The sequence below is a fragment of the Xiphophorus couchianus genome, chromosome 24, assembly GCF_001444195.1.
Source record: "Xiphophorus couchianus chromosome 24, X_couchianus-1.0, whole genome shotgun sequence".
Taxonomy (NCBI): domain Eukaryota; kingdom Metazoa; phylum Chordata; class Actinopteri; order Cyprinodontiformes; family Poeciliidae; genus Xiphophorus; species Xiphophorus couchianus.
The window spans coordinates 18,336,465-18,357,724 of NC_040251.1; the positions used below are offsets into that span (position 1 = coordinate 18,336,465).

Below are 21,260 nucleotides of genomic sequence, written 5' to 3' on the forward strand. Positions count from 1 at the left end.
CTGGAGTTGCCCACCGCTGCTTAAAGGGGACCAAAGGGCAGAAATGTGAAGAAATTCTCTTTAATTGTGCAGCTTTTAATTAATACTTTAACTCAGGGACGGTTCTAGGTTTTATGAGGCCCTAAAGAAATTGTAATTAGGCCCCCCATACTAACATGTCAACACCACATACATCATCATTTAGAGGCAACGCTAATTAGCGTAATTTGTAATTACTTACATGACACTGTGATGTCAAGTTTGCTACGTTACAGGAGCAAACAACCAGACGCTCTAATTAATTATGTTATTTTGTTTTGCATATTAATTGAACTATTTAAAAGTAAAATCTGCAGACTATGAATTTACAGTAAACAAGTTAGCAAGTTTATATAAATGACTGTTTTAAATATTTGAAACAAATTTGGAAAAAGGTGAAAATGTGCAATCTTTAAGGTACAAAATAATAAATGAATAAGTGATGCTCTTGGGGGCCCCCTGGTGGCGTGGAGGCATATTTTTAGGAATTCACTAACAGGTTTTATCAACGTTTTCTGGCTGTTTGAGGACATTCATGATTTTAATATGAGCCAAAATGAATTTGTTATGTTTGAACACCAAATCCATTAAGATTTTAATCACGAATTTTGTGATAAACTTTGGGAATATTTGTTAGCATCAACACTAGAGGAGGACGAGGAACTAAAACTGAACTGAAAATCTTTGGTACATATTTGGTACATATGTATCAAGATTTAAAAATTCATAGAAATGTTTTTCTGTTGGTAAATTCATAATTATCATCTACTCTAAGCAGAGGTCGTGATGTTCTCCAGGCTGCAGTTTGGGTCGTTCACTTCACTGCGACTCAAAAACTTGTTTGTCAAATAGTTGAGCTCACAGTTTTGTCCCTGACAGCAGATCAGCCGCAGCCAAAATCAACAACGAGTCGAGTTTTCTTTGAAGAGAGAAACCAGAGATGGGACTGACGGTAAGGTTTCCTGCAGAGCCGGGTTATTTCCCAGCAGCTTCGCCGCCGTGTTTTCCACAAGACCAAAAGCTTTGGCAGCGACTAATTTCCCACAAGATCATTAAACTCTGTGAAAAGCATCAGCTTGAGAAAGAAATGTATTAATCCTGCTGACAGTCTCCAAACTTTCACACAACTTTCAGGAAAACTAATAAGCTTTATTCTGCCGGAAATCAAACTCCATCTGGGACTGACTGCAAATCAACGATTTTCATTTTATTAGACTGTAAACTTTAGTTCAGGCTCATGATGATCCGGGTCGTTTTTCAGCTCCAACCTTTAATCCAAAACAATCAAATAATGTCAACATTTATAACCTTGGTCTTTATTTAAAAGTCAACAAGTTGTTAATCATCTGAACTCTAAAACCTTATTTTATTTTACACTCTTGTTGTCATGGAAACAGACACTTCATTGGTTTATTTACATTTCAGTTCTGAATGTTTTCTATTTGGTTTAAGAATATTAGAGCTGTGGCTCCTCAAGCCAAAGGTCAAAGTTCATTGTATATTTCTGAGAAAACTTCTCCTTCCTTTATTGATGTAACATTAGCTGCGCAGCACAGCTGACTGCAAGATGAACATAGAAAAGCAACACTTCAGGAACAAAACAAACACTTAAAATATAACTTTTGATCCATTTATTGATTTTTTAAAACCTGTGGCTGTTTAGAGAGATAACTGCTGCTGTTAGCACTGAAGCTAATATCAGCAATTAGCATCATTAGCAACCTGTGATATTCTGATGTGAAAACCATGCAGGTTAAATGTAATTAATCATATTTATATACTGTACAGCCACCTTGGTAAATGTTTTAATCTCTGCTGGGAGTTGTAGTTCTTTAAGTTTGTTTAGTACGTTTGGCAGCCATTTTGAAAAACCATCTCTTTTTATCTAGTTTTTGATATTTGCTCCCATTTGTGTTCAGTTTCCTCTGTTTTTATCTGCCGTTTAATAGTTTAAGTGGATGTTTGTAGTTCTGCTGGTTGTTACCTTTATATAGAAATAAATATTTTAATCTTTGTTTTTTCCAGATTCTTGTATGAATTTCTGGATTTTGTTTTGAACCATCCACCTGCTGCCTCTCAGTCACGCAACGAGGCTTTTGCTGCTAATGTTGTTTTTGTGGCGCTGTGTGAACTCTTCTTTCTCCACTTTCTTGACGGTGATTTGAGGAAACGAGGAGTGGCACAAAACGCCGCGCCAAAGCTGTTCATAGGAAATGATTTGAGAGTTCAGAAAGGAGATGTTTTCAAGAGGTGACTGGGTTTAAGCCGTCATCACATCCTTTAAAGCGTGTGTGTGTGTGTTGTTGGAAAGTAGGGATGCTAATCAGTCCCAGATGGCGAGCAGAATCCCATTTTGCCTGTGTGTGTGTGTGTGTGTGTGTGTGTGTTGCAGGGGTAAAAACAGTCTGGGCTGCCTCGCTCCGTCCCAGGATCTTGAGACGGCGGGTGAAACACACTCTCAGTGAATGCGAGGAGGGCCGAGGCGTTGCGTGAGAACGACTCTCATTCGGAGGGGGAGTGTTTGCACGAGTGTGTACTTCGCTGACAGACCCGGCTGCCAAACGGTTCTGCTCTCAGACTCAAAGTGAGTCATGCCTTCGAGGTCAAACGGGACTAATTGCCGTGATATACCCGAATGTTGTTGTTCTTTCAGCTTTGACACAGTAGCTAAGAGTTTGATGTGACGAGTCTGTTGTTTTTAACGCGATGCCAGGATGGGAAGACATCAGCAAGGACGTTTCAGGAACAACTGCTGCTGCCGTCAATCTGGCAAAGTTAAAAAAACTCTGAAAAAGACTGAAACAGCTGCGTCTTAAGGAGAAAACCTCCTTAAATTTCCATCTAAATGCACTTATAACTGTCTATTTGATACATGTATCAATATTACATTATTTACCTTCTTTTCCCATTTAATAAATTTATATTTATACATTTAAAATCTCAGGAGTTTATTGATTTCTTTTCAATTAGCATCAAAGAGTAAACTTGTCATTATTCAAGCTAATTTATAAAATAAAAAAAAAACACAAATCACAAAAGGAAAGCAACAAAAAATATATAAACAATAAAAATAAAACTTAGCAATCTTAAATTCGACTGATTTAACTCCAGTTGGTATTTAGGCCTTATCAGATTTTTTTGTGTTATATTTTCTTTAAGATGATCAGTTTCTGATCTGCTTCTGCTGTCTGTTAGCATGGATAGCATGTTAGCATGAGTAGCATGTTAGCATGCAGGCTGGAATTTTCACTTTTTAAGAATAAAACTTAAGAAAAATGGTTCGCATATTATATTAGCAAAAGACATAAATTACATCCATTGACTTTTTTTTTTTTTTTTTACAGAACTACACATGCTAACCGTTAGCCACTCCAAAAGTGCATTGGAGTGGCTAGCAGCGGACGTTTTGTTACTGATGCCAAAATATCATTGATCAAATCAGTAGCTGGACACAATGGCGGCACTGCTGGGTGAGTAATTTTCTTAATTTTGTCCCTAATTGCACTCCATACAAGTTTACAACAAAATGGCAGAAAAAGAAAACAGTTGTTGTTACAGCGGTCTAGTCCAAGTTGCAACCTGTAGAAAGAAATGTAGCTTCCACATCAGCTCCTAATAACTGGATTAAAATCTAATAAAGAATTAAATAAAGTTTTTACATAAAAATAAAATAAATGTATGGTTTAGGGTTAGTAACTATTCATGCAGAATTATTTCTCATCATTAGGTTGGAAATTATGTGAGGTTTAATTGCATTTTTTTAACATAATAACAACAGCCAATAAAAAAATATATCCATCATATTTTATCAAAACTTTTATGCATACATAAATAAATAAAAGTATGGAAACAGATTTCCTGTTGTAAATATTTGTCATGTTTTATTGAGCTTCACTGAATTAAAAAATACTTCTTGGACTGTAAGGGTTGCTTACCTCCGGTCTAGTCAAAGTCCAGACATTACATTAAGAGTTAAAGAGGAGAGGTCCAGAAATCGCTCCAGTAATTAGAGAAACAGAAAATTATTCCTGGAAGTTGCCGGCGGTTCTCAGTGAACTCAGTTGATCATGAATCATGTAAAAAATGATCTAATATTTTCCCAGCTCTCTGACCGCTGTGACGCCATCTTGTTTTTGACTACAGTATTTAATCCGATGAGTCAGAAGTTATGAAAACTAAAACGGATTCACACCAAACTCCCAAAACAACGAAGCAGAACTAAACTAAAGTCATCGTAGTTCATTCGGTTCCACCTGATGGCTTCAAGATTCATATTTTTCTGGAAACTCTTCCAGAAAATAGGACAGAAACAATAAATTGTGATTAATTGATTACTGAACTGATCATCAACTTGTCATTAATCATTAACTGGACTTTACAGACTCAAAAAAAGAACATTTGCTGAAAAAGACACAACATATTGTGAGCAGTAATGAAGCCAAAATGGTACAAAAAATATGAACATTTTCCATTTAAGGTTAAATATGTTCTACAAAAAACTCAAGTGGCATATAAGTTGTATCAAATTATAGTTAAAAAATCTTTTATTAATCATTATTAAAGCAGAAATGCTGAGTTTTCCACATAAATTGTCCCAGAAATTATTGCGATAAATAATAATATGGTTTTTTAAAAACTAGTTTCAAGTAATATTAATAAACTTTAATTTTGAAAAGACGACTTAAGTCTGAAACTGGAATAAAACAACCAAAAATAATAAATAAAATGTATTTTCATGTTTTCATAAACAAAATTTTCTTTAAAAAATGTTAATCATCAAAATGGAAATGATCCAATTAATTTGATTTATCATTAAGTTAATTGATTAATTCATATGTTGATGTTAGAAGTTTTTATTTAGCTGTATTGTTGCATTTTAGGTCATAAAAAGTTTATTTGCATTTTTAATATTTCTAATCTTGTATAAAAATGCTCAAATGAAAAATCAGCAGAATGTTCCCATGTTTTAAAATCCAATTATTAGATTAATCCATAACTGAATTAATAGTTGCAGCCTTACAGAAATGACATGAAGTTTTGTTTTCCAGCATGAAGCTCAGTCTCCTACTGGGAGCTGCCCATTACAGAACCAGTAAGACCAGTAGGAACCAGAACAGCTCTTCCATCTGAACATCTTCGGTTTGTTCTAACTAAACTCTCTGACGCTCGTCTGGTTTTGTTTCCACATATTTGAATCAGAAACAATGAAAACGCTGCGGCTCTGATTCAGGCGGCGGTTTGATGTCCCAGGAATGAAGTGGGAGGATAAAATATGTGATATTCCCCATAAATGATTTATTTTTCTGTTTCTGGGTTTGACCGAGGAAGAAGAAGCTGAGATGTTTTCACACCAGCAGGAGATCAGATGTTTTGGTTTATCTCCGTCTGACTCTGAGCTGTGAATTTTCTCATATTTCTGTTTCCGGAATATCGTTCTTCGCATCAGGAATTCCAGAAGTGCATCAGAGACCAGGATCACCAAACAAAGACGTTTTCCCACAGAGCACAAGAACAGCTTCGCGCTGGATGATGGAAACTTTCACGCTCACACATTTACTTCCAGCTGGGAGGTTGTTTCACAGTTTGGTAACATTTTGATCCGACAGCATCGAGTTATTTCAGCTTTAGGAACATTTTAAACATCTCAGATCGTTTCTGTCTTATTTCTTTCCCAATAATCTCCAAACTGCAGCTTCTCCATCTATTTTATGCCATAATTTATTCATTTTTATGCTCATTTTACGTGTGGTACCTACAAATAATGACCTGTTTTGCTGAATAAAAACTTTTTCAAAGTGGTCAAGAAGGATTTAAAGCTCAAGAAAGTCCTGGGTTTTAATCTCTTGGGGATTTTCTGTCATATCCTGGGATTATTTTGGGTTGTGTTTCTATTATGCTAAACCCAGATATCATTATTTATTTATTTAACTTTCCTGTCTTTACTCTTCCTCTGCTCCTCTCCCTCAGTCTGCCTGCCAGGTCTCCCCTCTCAGCTGCTCCCGTTTCTCCCAGTTTTAAACTTTTATTAACTGGTTGATGGATTCTCCTGCTGGATCCCATTCCTCCCTGCTTCCCTTTCTTTTCTTCTCGCTATGTGTAAGTTTGCTTTTATTTTTCATTACCAGTCTGTATTAGCTGCTGCCTTTCTTAGATTAAAACTGTTTTAAAGGCTATAAAACATCCATAAATAATAGTTTCAGTTTCAGAAAGAATAACTTACATTTCCCAGGCAATATCAATCACAAACATGCTAAATGATTAGATTTATTATTAATCCTAGTAGATTATATTCACTAAAGATTGAATAAAGTAAAAAGCAACACAAAATATCTCTTCATGGCCAAAAATGTATGGTTTTGGAGTGACCTAGTCAAAGTCTGAACTTTGATCAAGTGATACTTACTCAGGTTTTCTTTGTCAGACATTAAAATTTGTTTGCTCCGGAGCATTTAAATTTGACATTAAAGCTAGAATTATTGGCTCTTCCTTTACGTTTTCACAGAGTTTTATGAGTATTTTTATGTTTTATGTTTGCTAAACTTTAAAACTCCTGCATCACTCCGCCAAGCGTTTACAATCTGCAAAAGATTAAAATTCTCATAGATCCTTTCATACCGTCAGAATCAGCTGCTGCAGCTGAAATCTGCTCATCAAATCCAGATGTTTTTACATGTTTCATAATAAAACGCATAACATGTTGACACAGACATCTGCTAGCAGGAGGAATCTGGTTCTATTGCTAGCATGTAATTAGTTGTAGTCATAAATTATAAACTATAATTCTATATAAATGTTGTGGTTTTAGCAGGATTTCTGTATCCTGTTGATATTTTTGTCAGATCATGCAAAAAGTTTTATTCAAACTCTCCTCTTTGATCAGGTTCATAGCAATGAAATAGTGAAAGTAAGTAAGAAGAATTTGCAAAGTTCAAATCATATCCAACCTGATTCATTGGATTTTTTAAAACTTGTCTGTGAAACGACATCTTGATCTTGTATTTGGAACGAAAACTTTCCGTTTTGGTGCAAATTCATCCTGAACTGAAGAGGAAGTCGTTCTGAGCCGAACAGTGGAAACCTGGAAGCTTCCCTCTCCATTTCAGAACCATTTGAATATCTTCTGATTTGGATTTGCATCCAACAGACTTCAAAGGCTCATCCAAATTCACATGCAACTGTTTTTTTGTCTGATAACTCGGAAGGTTGAACAGTGGTTATTCAGAGCAGTTCCTGCCCAGAACGTCACGTCATAAACTGAACCGTAGCTTTAAGGCTAACAACCACCTGCCACCCAGTTATGGGAAGCTAAAGGGGCCAAAAAGATGCAACTTTTCCTGTCTTTGATGCATTATCTGCATAAACACTTAACACACAAATAAAGCATCATACAAGGAAAAGCGGAGGGGAAAAAATCACAAATTTTCATATTCAACATCCTGTTGCCCAAAGATTTTTGTCTGTTTCCTGTTATTTTAATGTATCAACTGAAGAAACTCCATTTATATAGTCTGTCTGTGTATTTCTGAGATGTGTGATAACAGAAAGTATCAACCATATTGAAGTAATAACAAACATTTTGTGTCTTTTTTTAAACCGTATTTCAAGTTAATAACCGTCTTTAGTTAGTTTAGTAGCAGAGCTAATGCTAACGTCTGAATCGTAGGTTAACATTATAAACCTCAGGTTTATTTCACATCAAATGCAAAACAAATGCTAAAGTCAAACTTGCTAGCAAGTTAACATGCTAATTTGTAGAAATACATTTTAAAAGGTTTATTAGTTTTTTGGTTTCCATCTTGACAAACCAGATGGAAAAAATAAGTCAGACTTTAAGTAAATTCTAATAATTTGCAGGTTTAACTCATCATGTGTTTTTATTTCTAGACTTAAATTCCTAAATAATTCAAGAATAATTCATCCCTAAAGTTTGGTCCTTAAAAAGATTCCTTTGCTAATTAATTTAGCTGAACTCTTCTTGTTTTAGCAGATTCCCAAAAATATCCTAACACTGATATAAACAACCTGCAACATGCAATTAATTGAGTTTCATTGTAGAAAATGGGCACCTATTTCCTGACTTTTCCTAATTTAATTTAAATGACCTTTTAAATAACATTAAGGCCAAAGTAGGAGCTACATTTCCTATTTATGTAAGAACAGGAGGAAAAATGCTGCCTTTGTTTGTCGCTCAGGAATAAAGTCCAGTCCAACTTGAAACTCAACATCCAAACTCAGCAACATCTGCTGTTAATTTACCAGCAGCCTGGTTCAACCAGATCTTCATCCTGCTGGGTTTTCTGTTCACCAGGACAGAACCACAACCGGCCCGCTGCTTCAACAACCTATAATCACATCCCGATTCACCAGCTTCATTTCTAGAAGTTAATTTGAGACGTTGTGAGCCTGGAAAGTTGCTCCACATTTCCATCGTTTGTTTTATAAACCAAACACAAAGCAGCAGAGATGAGTTGGCAGTTCAGAAAACACAAACATTGCTTTAAAAAAAAGTTTTATATGCCACCAGCCTGAGGTTTATTTTTAATACGGAGCAGATTTTCAGCTTTTTGCAGGCTGCATAAAAACAGCCGGCGCTATGTGAAGAGGACCCAGGAGGGTTAAACGACTCTACCACTTTAAAGCAATGGATTTTATTCAAGGTCTTGTATTTAGTTATTTGACCTAAATTCCTTTGCATTCGAGCAAGTCTACAACCAGGATCGTCCACGGCTGGTTACAGGAAGTAGATTTATTGGAAAAATTAAGCAAAACTCACAGAAGGAACTCAGGAGGAAGAGGAACAGCAGACTCATAGAAACTGGCTGGCTCAGAAATGCTGGGGAGGTGATTACTGGATCCTCTAAGTTTAATCCACAGAATGAAATAATACAAAATGATAGAATAAGAAAAACTACAGCTAAACATGAATCAACAGTAAGAAAACATGACTGAATATCAAAAACAAAGGCACAAAGAAGCATCAAGAAGATCTTCTGGCCAAACCAAACTCTCTAAAGCCGTTCCAGCCGCTCAGAGCAGATTGGATACAGCTGAATAATCAACAATTACATTTTTCCTGGAATAACTGGATTACCTTTTCTTGAAATTGATGAGCATTGACATAAAGCTGTTAATATGAAGCCTCAGCAGCTTTACGTTGGAGATAATTAACAAGTTGTACCCAGACCTACTGGAGCTTTTACTGCCATGTAAATGCCACCTCTGCATGTCGCAATAAAATGCTGCGGTGGTCTGCGGTGGCACAGTGGAAAGTTAACATTTTGGTGCTGCCAGTGTTTGAAATAGTGCCGTTTAGTCATGGATCTGGGCGGCTAATGATGGGAAACAAAGGCTGCTGGCTTCTCAGACAGATCTGCTCTCTGTACAGTTAATCCCAGCAACAAGAAACAGGCAGATTCCCTAATCCAGGGACAAGCTCTGATCAGAGGGAAACTTCAGTCTCTCTGTCAGCCAAAGACTTTACTTATTCCTGTAAGAACTTTTATTTGCTCTAATTACAGGAAAAGACCATTTAAAAGCTTGAGCTGTCCAGATCAATCAGCTTTGTCATGATGTGTGAAACTGGAAGGGCCAAAGTTACTTATTCTTCGTTTGAAGAAATTTACATTATTACTAAACAGACCTTTGAATCTTAAAGTTTCAGTTCCTGCTAGAAGTTTCCATGTCAGCAGATTTCAACCACCAGTGACCAATGAAGCTCCTTTAAAGACATCACAGAAACGATGGAAATATTCAGAAAAGTACTAACTTATTTCTAATTATTTGAAAAATACTTTGACTGGACAGTGGTGCGGTTGGTAGCGCTGTCTCTTGGTGCTCTGGACCTTTGGTGACTGAGAGACGATTGCTTCCTGAAGTCGAGTATTTTGAAGTTTTAAATTCCTCAATCGCTAATGTTTGTCTGATGGATTAAGAACAGAGAAAACCTGATGCCTTACCCAGAGAGCCGAGTCCTTACTGGTGAGCTACTGGTTCCCAGTCTGTGGATCCTTTGACATGACTGGGCCAGTATGAAGGAGTTAGAGGAAATCCCCTCTGGATAGACCCACAACCTGCAGGAAGGAGCTGGAGGAGGTTTCAACAACCAGCTCCTGAACATGATTCTTCCTCCAGTCCAAGCTCTTCCTGGTTCCTGTCATCACCTGCTTCATCTCTTCTTCCACCTGTTTCCACTCTTTCTTTTCCTCTTTACCCTTGTAGTGTTTCTTTGCTCGCCTGGTTAATGACAATATGTTTGTACCTTGCTCAGTGGTTCATGTTATAGGGCCATCAACTCCCAAAGCACAAATGATCTCAAGGCTGTTTCTGCTTCAGCGCCTTTCACTGCATCTCTTCGTCTTCTGTAGCCAAGCTGACATCAAACCACAGCCGTCTGCCTCGGACTGCCTCAGGTTTCCAGTCTGAGTCCACTGACTGGACGTTATCGCAGCTTTCTCTTCTGTCTTCTTATAGATTTTTGCACATATTTGCCGTCTTTGTTTGCACAAGCCTTTCTGTCAGGACTGTTTGCATCCTGATATGTGATCATTCTTCTTTTACAGTGTTGAATACCTGCAACATTACACCACCTGAGTCATCACTACAAGGTGTCTTGAATCAGAAACAAGCAAAAACTACTTCACACATGTCAAATGTGAGGACCAGCGAATACCAAGGTTCTTGTTTTTCACCCTGAAAGTCCCGAGATGTGAGTCTGTCTGCCTTTTGGTTTTGTAAATTTAGTCTTTGGCGTGCTGAAGCAGGTTTTTCTCAACAAAAACAGTGATATATCACACCGACTTTGGCTGCACTGAATAAAAGGAACGTCACAGGAATCCTTCACATTTATAGCTTTGCACAAGCCAGCGCACCTCAGTGTGACAGAGCGTAGGAGGATACGGTGAGTGACTGCCAAACGACCCAAACATTAAATAAATATGAGCAGGCACCTCGTGATTGCAAACCTCGAGCCAGCGCAGGAAGAGTTCAGCCACAGGGGAAGAAGTTCAGTCTTCACCTGCTGATTGTCCCCAGAAAGAATGACTCATTTACAGCCTGCGAAGCCAACTTGTTCTTTTAATGCATAAAATCAGACTGATTGTAGAAAACCCCACACACCTCAGACAGTAAAGACTTCAGTAGCTGCATTAGACTCATTAGTCATTAAGAATATCATAATGTAAAAGACGTGAGGTGGAAAAATGTATATTTTTGTTTAGAAACTGAATGTTTTAGCTCAACCAGTGACAGGAAACATCTAGTTAATATCATTATCTTACAGAGGGATTGTTCATTTCAGCAAAACAGGTGGAAAAACTGTTTAAATCTGTGAATTGTACAAAAACCCACTGCCTTTTGGCGTGATGGGTTGTGCATTATTACTAAACTTCTCTACTTTGGACTAATACTGTAATTGTTTAAAAGTATCAGGTAATTATTTTAATTTAGGCGCTGAAAAAAGTACATGTATGGATTTTTTTGTTACACTTAAATGTTTCAAATCATCAAAAAATTCAATAAATACAAAATAGTAATGACAAGAGGTAGTTTTTAATTAATTTACGACTTTATGACTCAAGTTAAGACATTTTAAAGCTACTTTTTGCTTTTATTTACGTCATCTTTGATTCATATTTTTGTTCGGATTATCTTAAAACATTTATAGCTTCAGTAAAACTAAAAACATTTTTAAAAATATATTTTTTATTTATTTGTTGAAACTCTCACTATGTCATGACAGTATAGTGAGACATACAATCTGTGAAAAAAAAAAATCAAGCTTCGCTGGAATCTTCCAGTGCTCCCAATGCTAACTAGAAACAACCAATCAGAGCCAGGAGGCGGGCCTTAGCGCTGTCAATCAAGCCCACCTTGCTCTCCTGTACATCTCTGTCACCAGAGCCTGTCGTGAATGCTAATACACGTTAGCATGGCTACTGATGATGGCAAGTAAATTATTTATCCACCATTAACACATGTAGCAACATGTTCACAAGGATGATTGACAGCGCTAAGACCCTCCTCCTGGCTCTGACTGGTTGTTTTTGACCAGAGTGGTGCATTTCTTCAGATTGCAATAGCAGCCCAGGGAGGAAGACGTTTTCTCAGATTATCTGTTTCATATTATACTGTCACAACATGGTGATAGTTTTAACAAATGTGTAAAAAAAACCCTTTTTTTAATAAAAGTTACATACAGCAGCTTTAAATGTGACAAAAACCAAAAGTAAGAACGATTTGTACTACATATAAGCTATAACTATTTATTTATACATCAAATAAGGTTTTTATTGTTATGAAAGTATAGATTTACGAAGTTGAACAGTTGTCCAAGTGTGATTGTTACAAAACTCTTCTTAAGGTCTTCCAGGGAGATAGCGCCTGTGTCGTCCCCGTGCGGCTGCGGTCGGTCTACCTTAAATATTTCCGCTCTGATGTTACAGTGACACATTACGCCGCTGCTCCGCTCCGTCAAATCACAACGGGGGCGCCGCCGCCGCAGTCTGAGGTCTTCAACCCTCCGAGGGAACCCCTTAAACTGCTCAGAGTTCGGGCTTTTGTTCGGATGATACCGGAGTGGAGACGCTCGAACAACCCAAGCATGACAATTTGTGACGGTTTGCTACGTCTTGCCATGTCGGCGTAGCGAGAAAAGTCCGGAAAAGTCTCCGCCGTCCGTAACAATAAGCCGAGCTGTACAGAGCAAAGCCGTCGAGTATTTCCCTAATCTTTCGCTGTTATTATCGGTTTCATTTTGATTTTTTTTCGGGGAATGTACCTTTTCCGAACCGGTCTGGACGTGTTGAGGTGTTTTTAAAGTCGGGATAGCTCTACTTTGTTCTTATTTGGACTTTGTTGCGTCGCCGCACCATGTTGCCGAGCACGGCGCAGTACGCCATGAAGAAACGGAAGAAGCCGGTGCAGAAAACGTAAGTTGACCGAAGAATAACTTCGCTAAATTGTTTTATTAACAACTGGTTACGTTCTAATAATGGTCATTTAAACACATTTTCCCAGTTTTCATGCTTTTCTTGGCTGCTAAGGAAGTGAATCTGATTGTTTTAATAACAACTTGGCTCTAAAATCTGTTTATATGTTTGGATTTTAAAAACAAGAAGGCGCAGCTTTACAAACACATCCAGACCAGTCAGCGCTTTGCAGCCTGTTGTTACAGAGTCATACAGCTGTAATAAACCCTGCTGTACTCTGTGTGTCGTGAAGTTGGGAAATATCCCAACCATCATTTCGATCCATTTATCCCCGCATGGCCGGGTTCCGCATTTTAGGGGGAAACCTTCTTGGTTTTCTAGTTATTTGTGTTTTTCTCTGGATTTCCGCTCTGCGGACTCTCTGAAGGGTCCGTGAGCGTAACGTGAAATAAACCTTGAATATTTCAGGTGAGTTTTGTCCGAATGAAGTAACTGGATCTCTTTGTTAACAGCCAGACGCCCACATTCACACACATCTCCTTCCTCTGCTGCAGCATTGTCAACAGATTCGCTCATTTTGTTCATGTGAACTCTGTGGACCCTGCATTGATCTCAGTAAACCCATAAACACTCACAGTAATCCTCTGTTGAATATAAGGAGCCATTATTGAAAACCATTTGGTGTGTTTAGTTCCTCTGGATTTGGATTTGCCTCCCATGCTGCTTCAATAAGCCAAGATGGCCGCTGGTTCTCCTTATGTAAACAGATTTGACTTGTTGTTCTGGCACCACAGCCAGGTGACATGCCAGCGTCTCGCTGCAGGACTCTGTACCGTGTCTGCTGCTGTGTTTGTGTTTGACCTGTTTGGTTGGAGCAGAAATGTCCTGTTGCTGCAAAACAAGCCCACAGTACCACCCCTCCACCACCATGCTTCCCAGTTGGTTTGAGGTCTGACATGCTGCATGTTAGAGCCAAGCGTCTTTACTTTGGTGCAGTGGTGTGCAGGTTTGGATACATTGATTATTCAGGGCTTCGGTTTCTGTTCTTCTCTTTAAAGTGTCTTAAGATGTTCTAGGTTTGCACCAGAAGGAATCAGTTTGTCGTAGCATGTCAGAGGTTTTTGAAAACTCTCTAAAACTGTTTCTCTGTTTGATTATTCGTCCAGAGACGATTTAATTTAGTGTTTTTCAGGCCAGCTAATCAGGACCTTCTATTTCTGATCTGTGTTTTTGGTTTGAATAATTTGGTTTTGGTCTAAACTGATGCTGTGTAATCATCTTAAAGTTATAAAAACACAAACTTTAGTGTTCTGTTAAACATTTTTCCAGCTTTATCCTGATATCCAGAACTTGCACACTACAGTGGACCCTGAGTGGATACTTTAGACCTCGTAACTTCCTGTTTTTATAGTTCAAATGCCAAATTTACACAACTTTGGATTAATATGCATCTTAGCGCTACTGCAGAAGCTAACATCTACAGTCTTCCTCACCTCTTGCAGCCAATCATCACCAAGGAAATGAATGATGCTCCTGGGTTATATAGTATGTTAGTAGCATTGAGTCTCAGAATATTTCAGAAAACAATCTGCAAATTTTGTGAATACTGAACCTCAAAGAGACGTAGGTCCATTGTAGTCAAATATGGATCTGAAAATAACAAAACTAATATTTTTAACCAAACAATGAATTAAATCAACCAAACTTAAAGCTGATTTGCCTCCTTAAGGATTAAAATAAACTGTTTCTTACATAAATGTGAACCCAGACTGTAGTGTTGTGTTTTAATAACAGGGAAATTGTGTATTTCTTTTGCTAAATATTCATAACTTTAAAGTTTTTCCTTATTAGTGAACAAAATGCTGCAAAGCAACAGATAGTCGTCGGTAACTCTGATCCTAATCGGTCTGTATGGACCAAAATGAGGGATCGATGTGCAGAAATAAATCAGCTTCTCAGAGTGTAATAAAAGTCATTTTTAGCCGTCCTCCAGCTGCTCCAGGCTGCTTTAACCCCTTTCTGTTTCCTCCTCTCTCATCTAAATGGTTTATAGTTCAACTTCTCAACAAAAGCAGAGCAAACGCGAGCCGCTCCGAACCGTCTGAGCGCAGATCCGTGGCAGAACCCCATCCAGAACCGCGGTTTCAGTGTGTGTGTGGCGCTACCTGCATTAATCATAATCAGGACGTGCAGCGAGAGCGCTCTCACGCAATGTTTCCACGAGGGAGGAGGGAGAGCGGGAGGATGGCGTAATCTGAGACTCGCTCACTATTTTTTCTCCTCCTCCTCTGACTGCCACAACATACTTTTTTCCTGTCTTTCCTTATGTCTTTGTGTGTTTTGTTGAAGAGGTGGGGGTGTTTTTTTCTTCCCTCCCTCGACTCAAATTAACATAGTTTTGTGTCACGCAAACGTTACATAAGTCTGCCATGTTCGGGGTTTTAGGAAAAGTGTCTCCCAGGGAGTTTATCTTTCTTTATTTGTAGGGAAATGGAGCTGGTTGGGCGAGTTCTGCGCTCACTCGCTCTAACATGAGCAGAAAAGTTTCCATTTGTGGTGATTTCTGTGTGAGTAAATGCACCAGCATCATGAAGCAGAAAGGTGAAGCCTGAACAGACACCTGGACGCAGGCAGAGGCTTCAGATGTGGCAGACGGTGTGAAAGTTCATCCCTAACATGTTGGAGGCTGAGATCACGGCTCTGCAGGCTGCTCAGCTTCCTCCCACACATTCATCACAGCAGCCGAATACTTCTGAGGTTGCTCACTCACTTCCTCTCTGACAGCGGACTTTTCTGTCCTTTACAGAGATAAGACGCTTGGTTCGTCATTTAGATCCTCTCCAATCGATCTGGAGGAGAAAGAAGCTGCTGAAGTATTTCTGCCATGATTATAAACACAATAAAGTTGCATTAACCACATTTATTGGTTGTGGTTACGTGTGTGTGTGTGTGTGTGAAGGCTTCCCACAGATTTTTAACCCTTTTTCTTTGAGCCTATTGTTGAGGTCGGACACTGATGTTGGACGAGAGGGTGAGACTGAGGTTGGAACAGGAGGAAGTTGTTACTAGAAGAGCTCAAAGTTTGATACTACGAGTTTATCAGAGGTTAACTGAGTCAGACTTATTATTATTATTAAGGAGGTATAATCTGACGCTATCTGGACGGTTTATACAAAGCAACAAAAGCAGAACATTGAAGGAAACGGTTCACTTTACTGAGCTGAAAGGTTGGATGTTTCTTGAAGTTGCTCCAGCTACAGACGGGTTTCCATCCAGGTGTTTTCTCTGCAACACTTTAACGAGTGTGTTCTTTATGTCAAAGGTGAGATCAGTGGTTTGCTCCAGACGAGATTTTATTGGCTTGGAAAGACTCCAAAAGAGACACTGGGACTTTCTAAATGCTGTGTGCAGGTAAAGCAGAGGTGTGTGTTTGTTTCTGTTTGAGGGGATCCAGTGGGTTTAGAGCCCAGTACCTGTGCAGGTGTTTACAGGTTAGCTTAGCACCTGATCCAGGACGGTTCTGATTGTTTTGCTGATGCATCACGTGACGCCTGCCGGTTTTTATTGTCTGTGAACAAATGCGGCTTACCCAGATCAACCACAGAGCTCAGCCACATTAAGATCTGCCTCTTTAGTAATACTTATCTGCTGTTTTCATTCCGCAAACACATAGAGCTCTGCAAAACAACACAATTAGTCATAAAAACAAGATTCAGGTCAGAGGAGGAAGCAGGTTGTTTGTTTTTATTGCAGCACTTCTCTCAGATAAGATAAGGTCTGAAAACTTCTTGGTTTACATTTCTAATAAACGCCCTGAGGAGTCCCGCTTTCGGCCGCTGATTGGAGCGGGTTCTAGTGCAGCCCGGCGGTCAGATGCTGGTGTTTGGTTTGGGTTTGTGGTGAGGTCACGCTGCAGTGAGTGTAACGTGTTAAGTGAAGGGACAGCTGCAGCAGACGCAGCGTCTCCCTCTGTCTCTCATGACTGACATGTGATGGAAATCAGGCCCTCAGCTTTCTGACCAAACACAAGCAAAAAGGACTCTTTGTGCTTCAGAGCTGATGCTATAAAAAAGGAAGGCGATGTGTGGAGGATTTGAACAGAGATTTTAAAGGCGGTTTAATCTTTTCTGAGTTCACTTTGTTTTTAAAGAAGCAGCCAGTAAAGCAGAAACTATTTGGATGCTTTTAGGCTGAAAAACCAGTAAATTCCTCACATAGTTTCCATGTTTTTCTGTAAAAAGATGCATTATATCATCAACAGACTATTAGTGCATGACTAAAGCCAATATGTGTGATTGTTGCTGATATTTGTGATACTCTGAGTGTTGAGTTGCAGGTATTTCATTGGCCCAGGTGTGGTGTTTTCTGACATGAGCTCAAATGATCCTGTTTCTGGATCATAACTGCAGCAGAGAACGCCGTGTTTAGTTTCTATTGTTCTGAAAAGGTGCTGCTGCCCCGTCACGGACAAAGTGCCTTTGTGAAAGCGCAGGAGAGAGTTTCTTCAAGTCTAAAACACACACACACACACACACACTCTCTCCAGTATAATGCAGAGCGTTTTCTTCAGCTCACACGCCCCTTCCAGGACAGATCTGCTCGATAAGACGAGGAGCAACAACACTGGCTGCTCATTGTTCTTACAGGGAACGCTGTCAGGAATGCAGCGATAGTCATCTCGCCTTGATTCCAGATATGTCGAGCACCACAGTTTTATTTGAAACAGATGTCTTATTAACAAGACAGGAAAGGACACTTTTAGACATTTATTTCACACAAATACACATTTTAGTGCTGCACATTAAACAGATTGTGTGACACATTGTGATTTATTTATTCTGGAGGAGAAATGTTGAGTTAAAGACCTAAGCTGTGTGGTAGATGACAGCTAGTGACAAAAACGCTTCAGTTCTGCTCAGGTTCTGACCAGCATTGTCTCCCCGTTTCCTCAGAGTAGCTTTCAGAAAGCAGCAGTGGATGGCAGCAGTTTATGTCAGTCATAAATATTTTGTGCTCGTTAATCAGACGATGTCGTTGTAAATTAAATGGTTTAGGATTTTATCTCTATAGATAAGAATTTGTGTGTAATCAAGCTTTGTATTTGTGAAAATTTGCCTTGTGGTTTTTTATAGATGCAAAGTTAAAAAAAAAAAACTACATATAAACGTTTGATATGAAAGTTTTGTTTTGTAAAGAAAGCAACCTGTTTTCAGTTTGTAGCATCGGCCTGGCTTGGCTTGTGGTTTTTCATCATTCATATATTATACAGCTTGTTATATTTTATAAAGTTTTACCTTCCAAAGCGCTGTCACTCTTAAAAAAGCATTTCAAATTCTATTCTGCTTTAGAAACCAGCTGAAGGCCCGACTGTGACTGATTTATGCTGATGTTGTCAGGATTTGTGGGTTTTCTGGCTCTGAAATCTGAACTGTGTCTTTAACCTTCACACACATTGGTCACTCTGTTAGTTTCACACGAGGCTCCTGGTTTTTCCTCTTATTTTGAAACATATGGCCTTGAGACGCACCAATGTAACAATTTGGGCCAATCCCAATATCCAACTCACTGCCCTGCACTGATTCTCAGATCTTTGCGGCGATTGATAAAATTGATGGATGAGATCGATTTCTCTTATAAAATCGGCCGATTCCGACGTCAACGCCGATACTTGTTGCGTCTTTTATTTTGACAGAATCAGATGATCATGGATGATAAAATACACTCTCACTGGGAGCCATCTTAAAACTGGTTGATGAGCGTAACCAGTGGAAGCAGAGAATTCCCATCTTTTGCCAGCCAGTGAATGCACCGTCTGTAGGTGGCCAGTTTGTTCTAGTCTCTGGATCAAACGGTGAAGTCAGAAGAAGCTTATTCATGTGAAAACATGATTTATAAACGTTGGCAACCGGTTGAGAAACTCTGAGTAACAGTAAGACTCACAGATCTCCTGACTGAGATTTAAGACATTTCAAAACGTCTCCATGGCGACCATTTCATCTGTTTTTGTTTGAGATTGAAACAATGGTTGATTTTATTACAGCAGCTCTCTCTCTCTCTCATCATCTCTTCTCTTAATGTGAATATTTAATGTCAGGAAACTTCATTCAGTTACGCTGTAGCATTTACAACGTCCCACAAAACACAGTTTACTGTCAAAAGAAAGAAATTGCAGTAAATAAATATATTTATTCTTTTATTTTCAGGTTCAGTTTTAGAGAGAAGCTTGTTTGATCATAGTGACAATTGAGTATTTCTGGTATTTTTCCCTCAATTTTTAAGATTTAAATTTTGTAATGCATGTTCATTTCTGTCTTTTTAATTATTATGTTTTAAATATATTTTTAATTTGCCTTTTTAACTCGTCCCGTCTGGCAGTGAACAATCAGAGCTGCTGTCTGAGTTCCCAGGAGAAACCCAACAGATTTCCTTCCACAGGTGGCGCCGTTGCAGATTTAACTCTCCGCTTGTTTTATTCGTTATTATTCTGCAGAGCAGCTGGAAGCTGTTTAACTTAAAACCAGCATGTCAGAGTTTTACTAAAAGTAAAAAATGGACTTTAATCAAGGTTTGTTTATCATCACTGATTGCTTAGCCAGATATTTGGCTCTTCTTATTCCTTATTTAGCTTTTCTCTTCTTCTTTTTGAGGAGTTTTGTGTTTTTTTGTCAACTAAAAAAGCTGAATCTGAAGCATAACAGCTAACAGGTTGATGGATTTTGAGTTCCTCCCACTAACATCTTGCTGAACTTGTTGCTCTGCTGCAGCCTCAGCTGACCTCTGACCCCTTCAGAGCCTTCTCCTCTGAAGCTGATTTACCTCTGTGTGAGCCCCACCTGTAGCTGTGAGGTCAAGGGTCGCATGCAACCCAGAGAAGCCTGAGGGAAATCTGTTTCATTTATTTTTTTTGTCTTTAAAGAAAAGCATGTGTGTTGTGGTTGCCATGGAGATTTAAAGAGGCAGTTGATAATGAGCAGATAATGCTCAGCTTCTGGATCTGCTCTCCGTCAGGAGGCGGTAAACAAGCCCTGGAAAACAGCTGACCTCATTCCCGCTCACCTGGTTCCCATGGTAACCGGGGCTGAAGCAGCCTCCCTGCGGAGAGCTGAGGCGGTGTGTGATGTTAAACTGATAAGGGCAGCAAGAGGGCCGAGCCTGTTGTTTTGTGGTAATATTGTGATAATGATTTGATTTGTTTATTATTATTATAAACACTCCTACTTATTTGTTTGTATTTATTGATGCTTTGTTGAACAAAATCGGAGAAAATAGTAAAACTAATAAATCTGACATTAATTAATCATGAGACTGAATCAAAATTCTCACCATGAATTGAGATTTATCACGATAAATGATGATCGGTGCCCCCAGTTCTCGTCTGTATGGTTCTGCACACAGAGATGTTTGCATGTTTTCCCTCCTGCAGCGAAGCGACGATTAGAAGCAGCTGTGGATCTCTGACGCACGCAGACGTCCGCTTCAGTTGCACCTTCAGCGCTCGTTCTGGTCTGCACGACCTTTCTCAGTCAAAGCCGACCTCCGGCTCCCAGCGGAGAGCCGCTCTGCTCCGATGTGGGAACCGAGCGGACTCTCACTGCTGTTGGTCTCTCTGTCCGCAGGCCCAAGCCGCCTCCACCCGACGGCACCAAGTCCAACCCGTCCAAGCGCCACCGGGACCGCCTCAACGGGGAGCTGGACAAGCTCACCAGCCTGCTGCCGTTCCCGGAGGAGGTGCGGGCGCGGCTCGACAAGCTGTCGGTGCTGCGGCTCAGCGTCGGCTACCTCAAGGTCAAGAGCTTCTTTAACGGTGAGTGTTGGGTCAGCAGAACGCAGCCTGAGATACAGTGGATGGTCTAGTCAAAGCCCAGATATAAATAAACCTGAGAATCCGTGTCAGGACTTTCATCAGATCTGGCAGGCGGTTATGTTGGCGTTCGTTTTAAAAACTGCCTGCAGTGCACTGTAAAAACACAACATCTCACCAAATATTTCTGTCTGGTTTCTGCAAACATCTTAGTCCATGTCTTTAACTAACTTAAAGACATGTTAGTTTTGTCTTTAAAAAAGACAAAACCTACTTACAAGTATTTTTTCAGTTACATAGGAGCTTGTTTTTAGTAAATCATTCCTTAATGTTGATGAAAAAGTACTTCTTATAAGTGAAATAACGTTTTCATCAACATTAAGGAATTATTGTCCTAAAACAAACTTATATTTATTGCTAAAAAGTAGCTTTTAAGTTCAATTGTACTAAAACATTTCCTCCAGAAACTAGACAGAAATACTTGGTTAGATTTTGTGCTTTTGCCATGTAGAAGA

At 39.1% G+C, this 21,260-nt stretch overlaps 1 protein-coding gene across 1 annotated transcript in view; it reads left to right on the forward strand.

Annotated features, from left to right (window-relative positions):
- The first annotated feature begins 12,476 nt into the window (after positions 1–12,476).
- The window catches only part of ahr2 (aryl hydrocarbon receptor 2), a 40,632-nt gene continuing 31,848 nt past the window's right edge, over positions 12,477–21,260 (forward strand). Inside the window, exons 1-2 of the mRNA XM_028010224.1 lie at positions 12,477–12,944; positions 20,561–20,748. Of these exons, the coding sequence (XP_027866025.1) occupies positions 12,886–12,944; positions 20,561–20,748 (247 nt within the window). The 5' untranslated portion in view covers positions 12,477–12,885. The remainder of the gene's footprint in view (positions 12,945–20,560; positions 20,749–21,260) is intronic.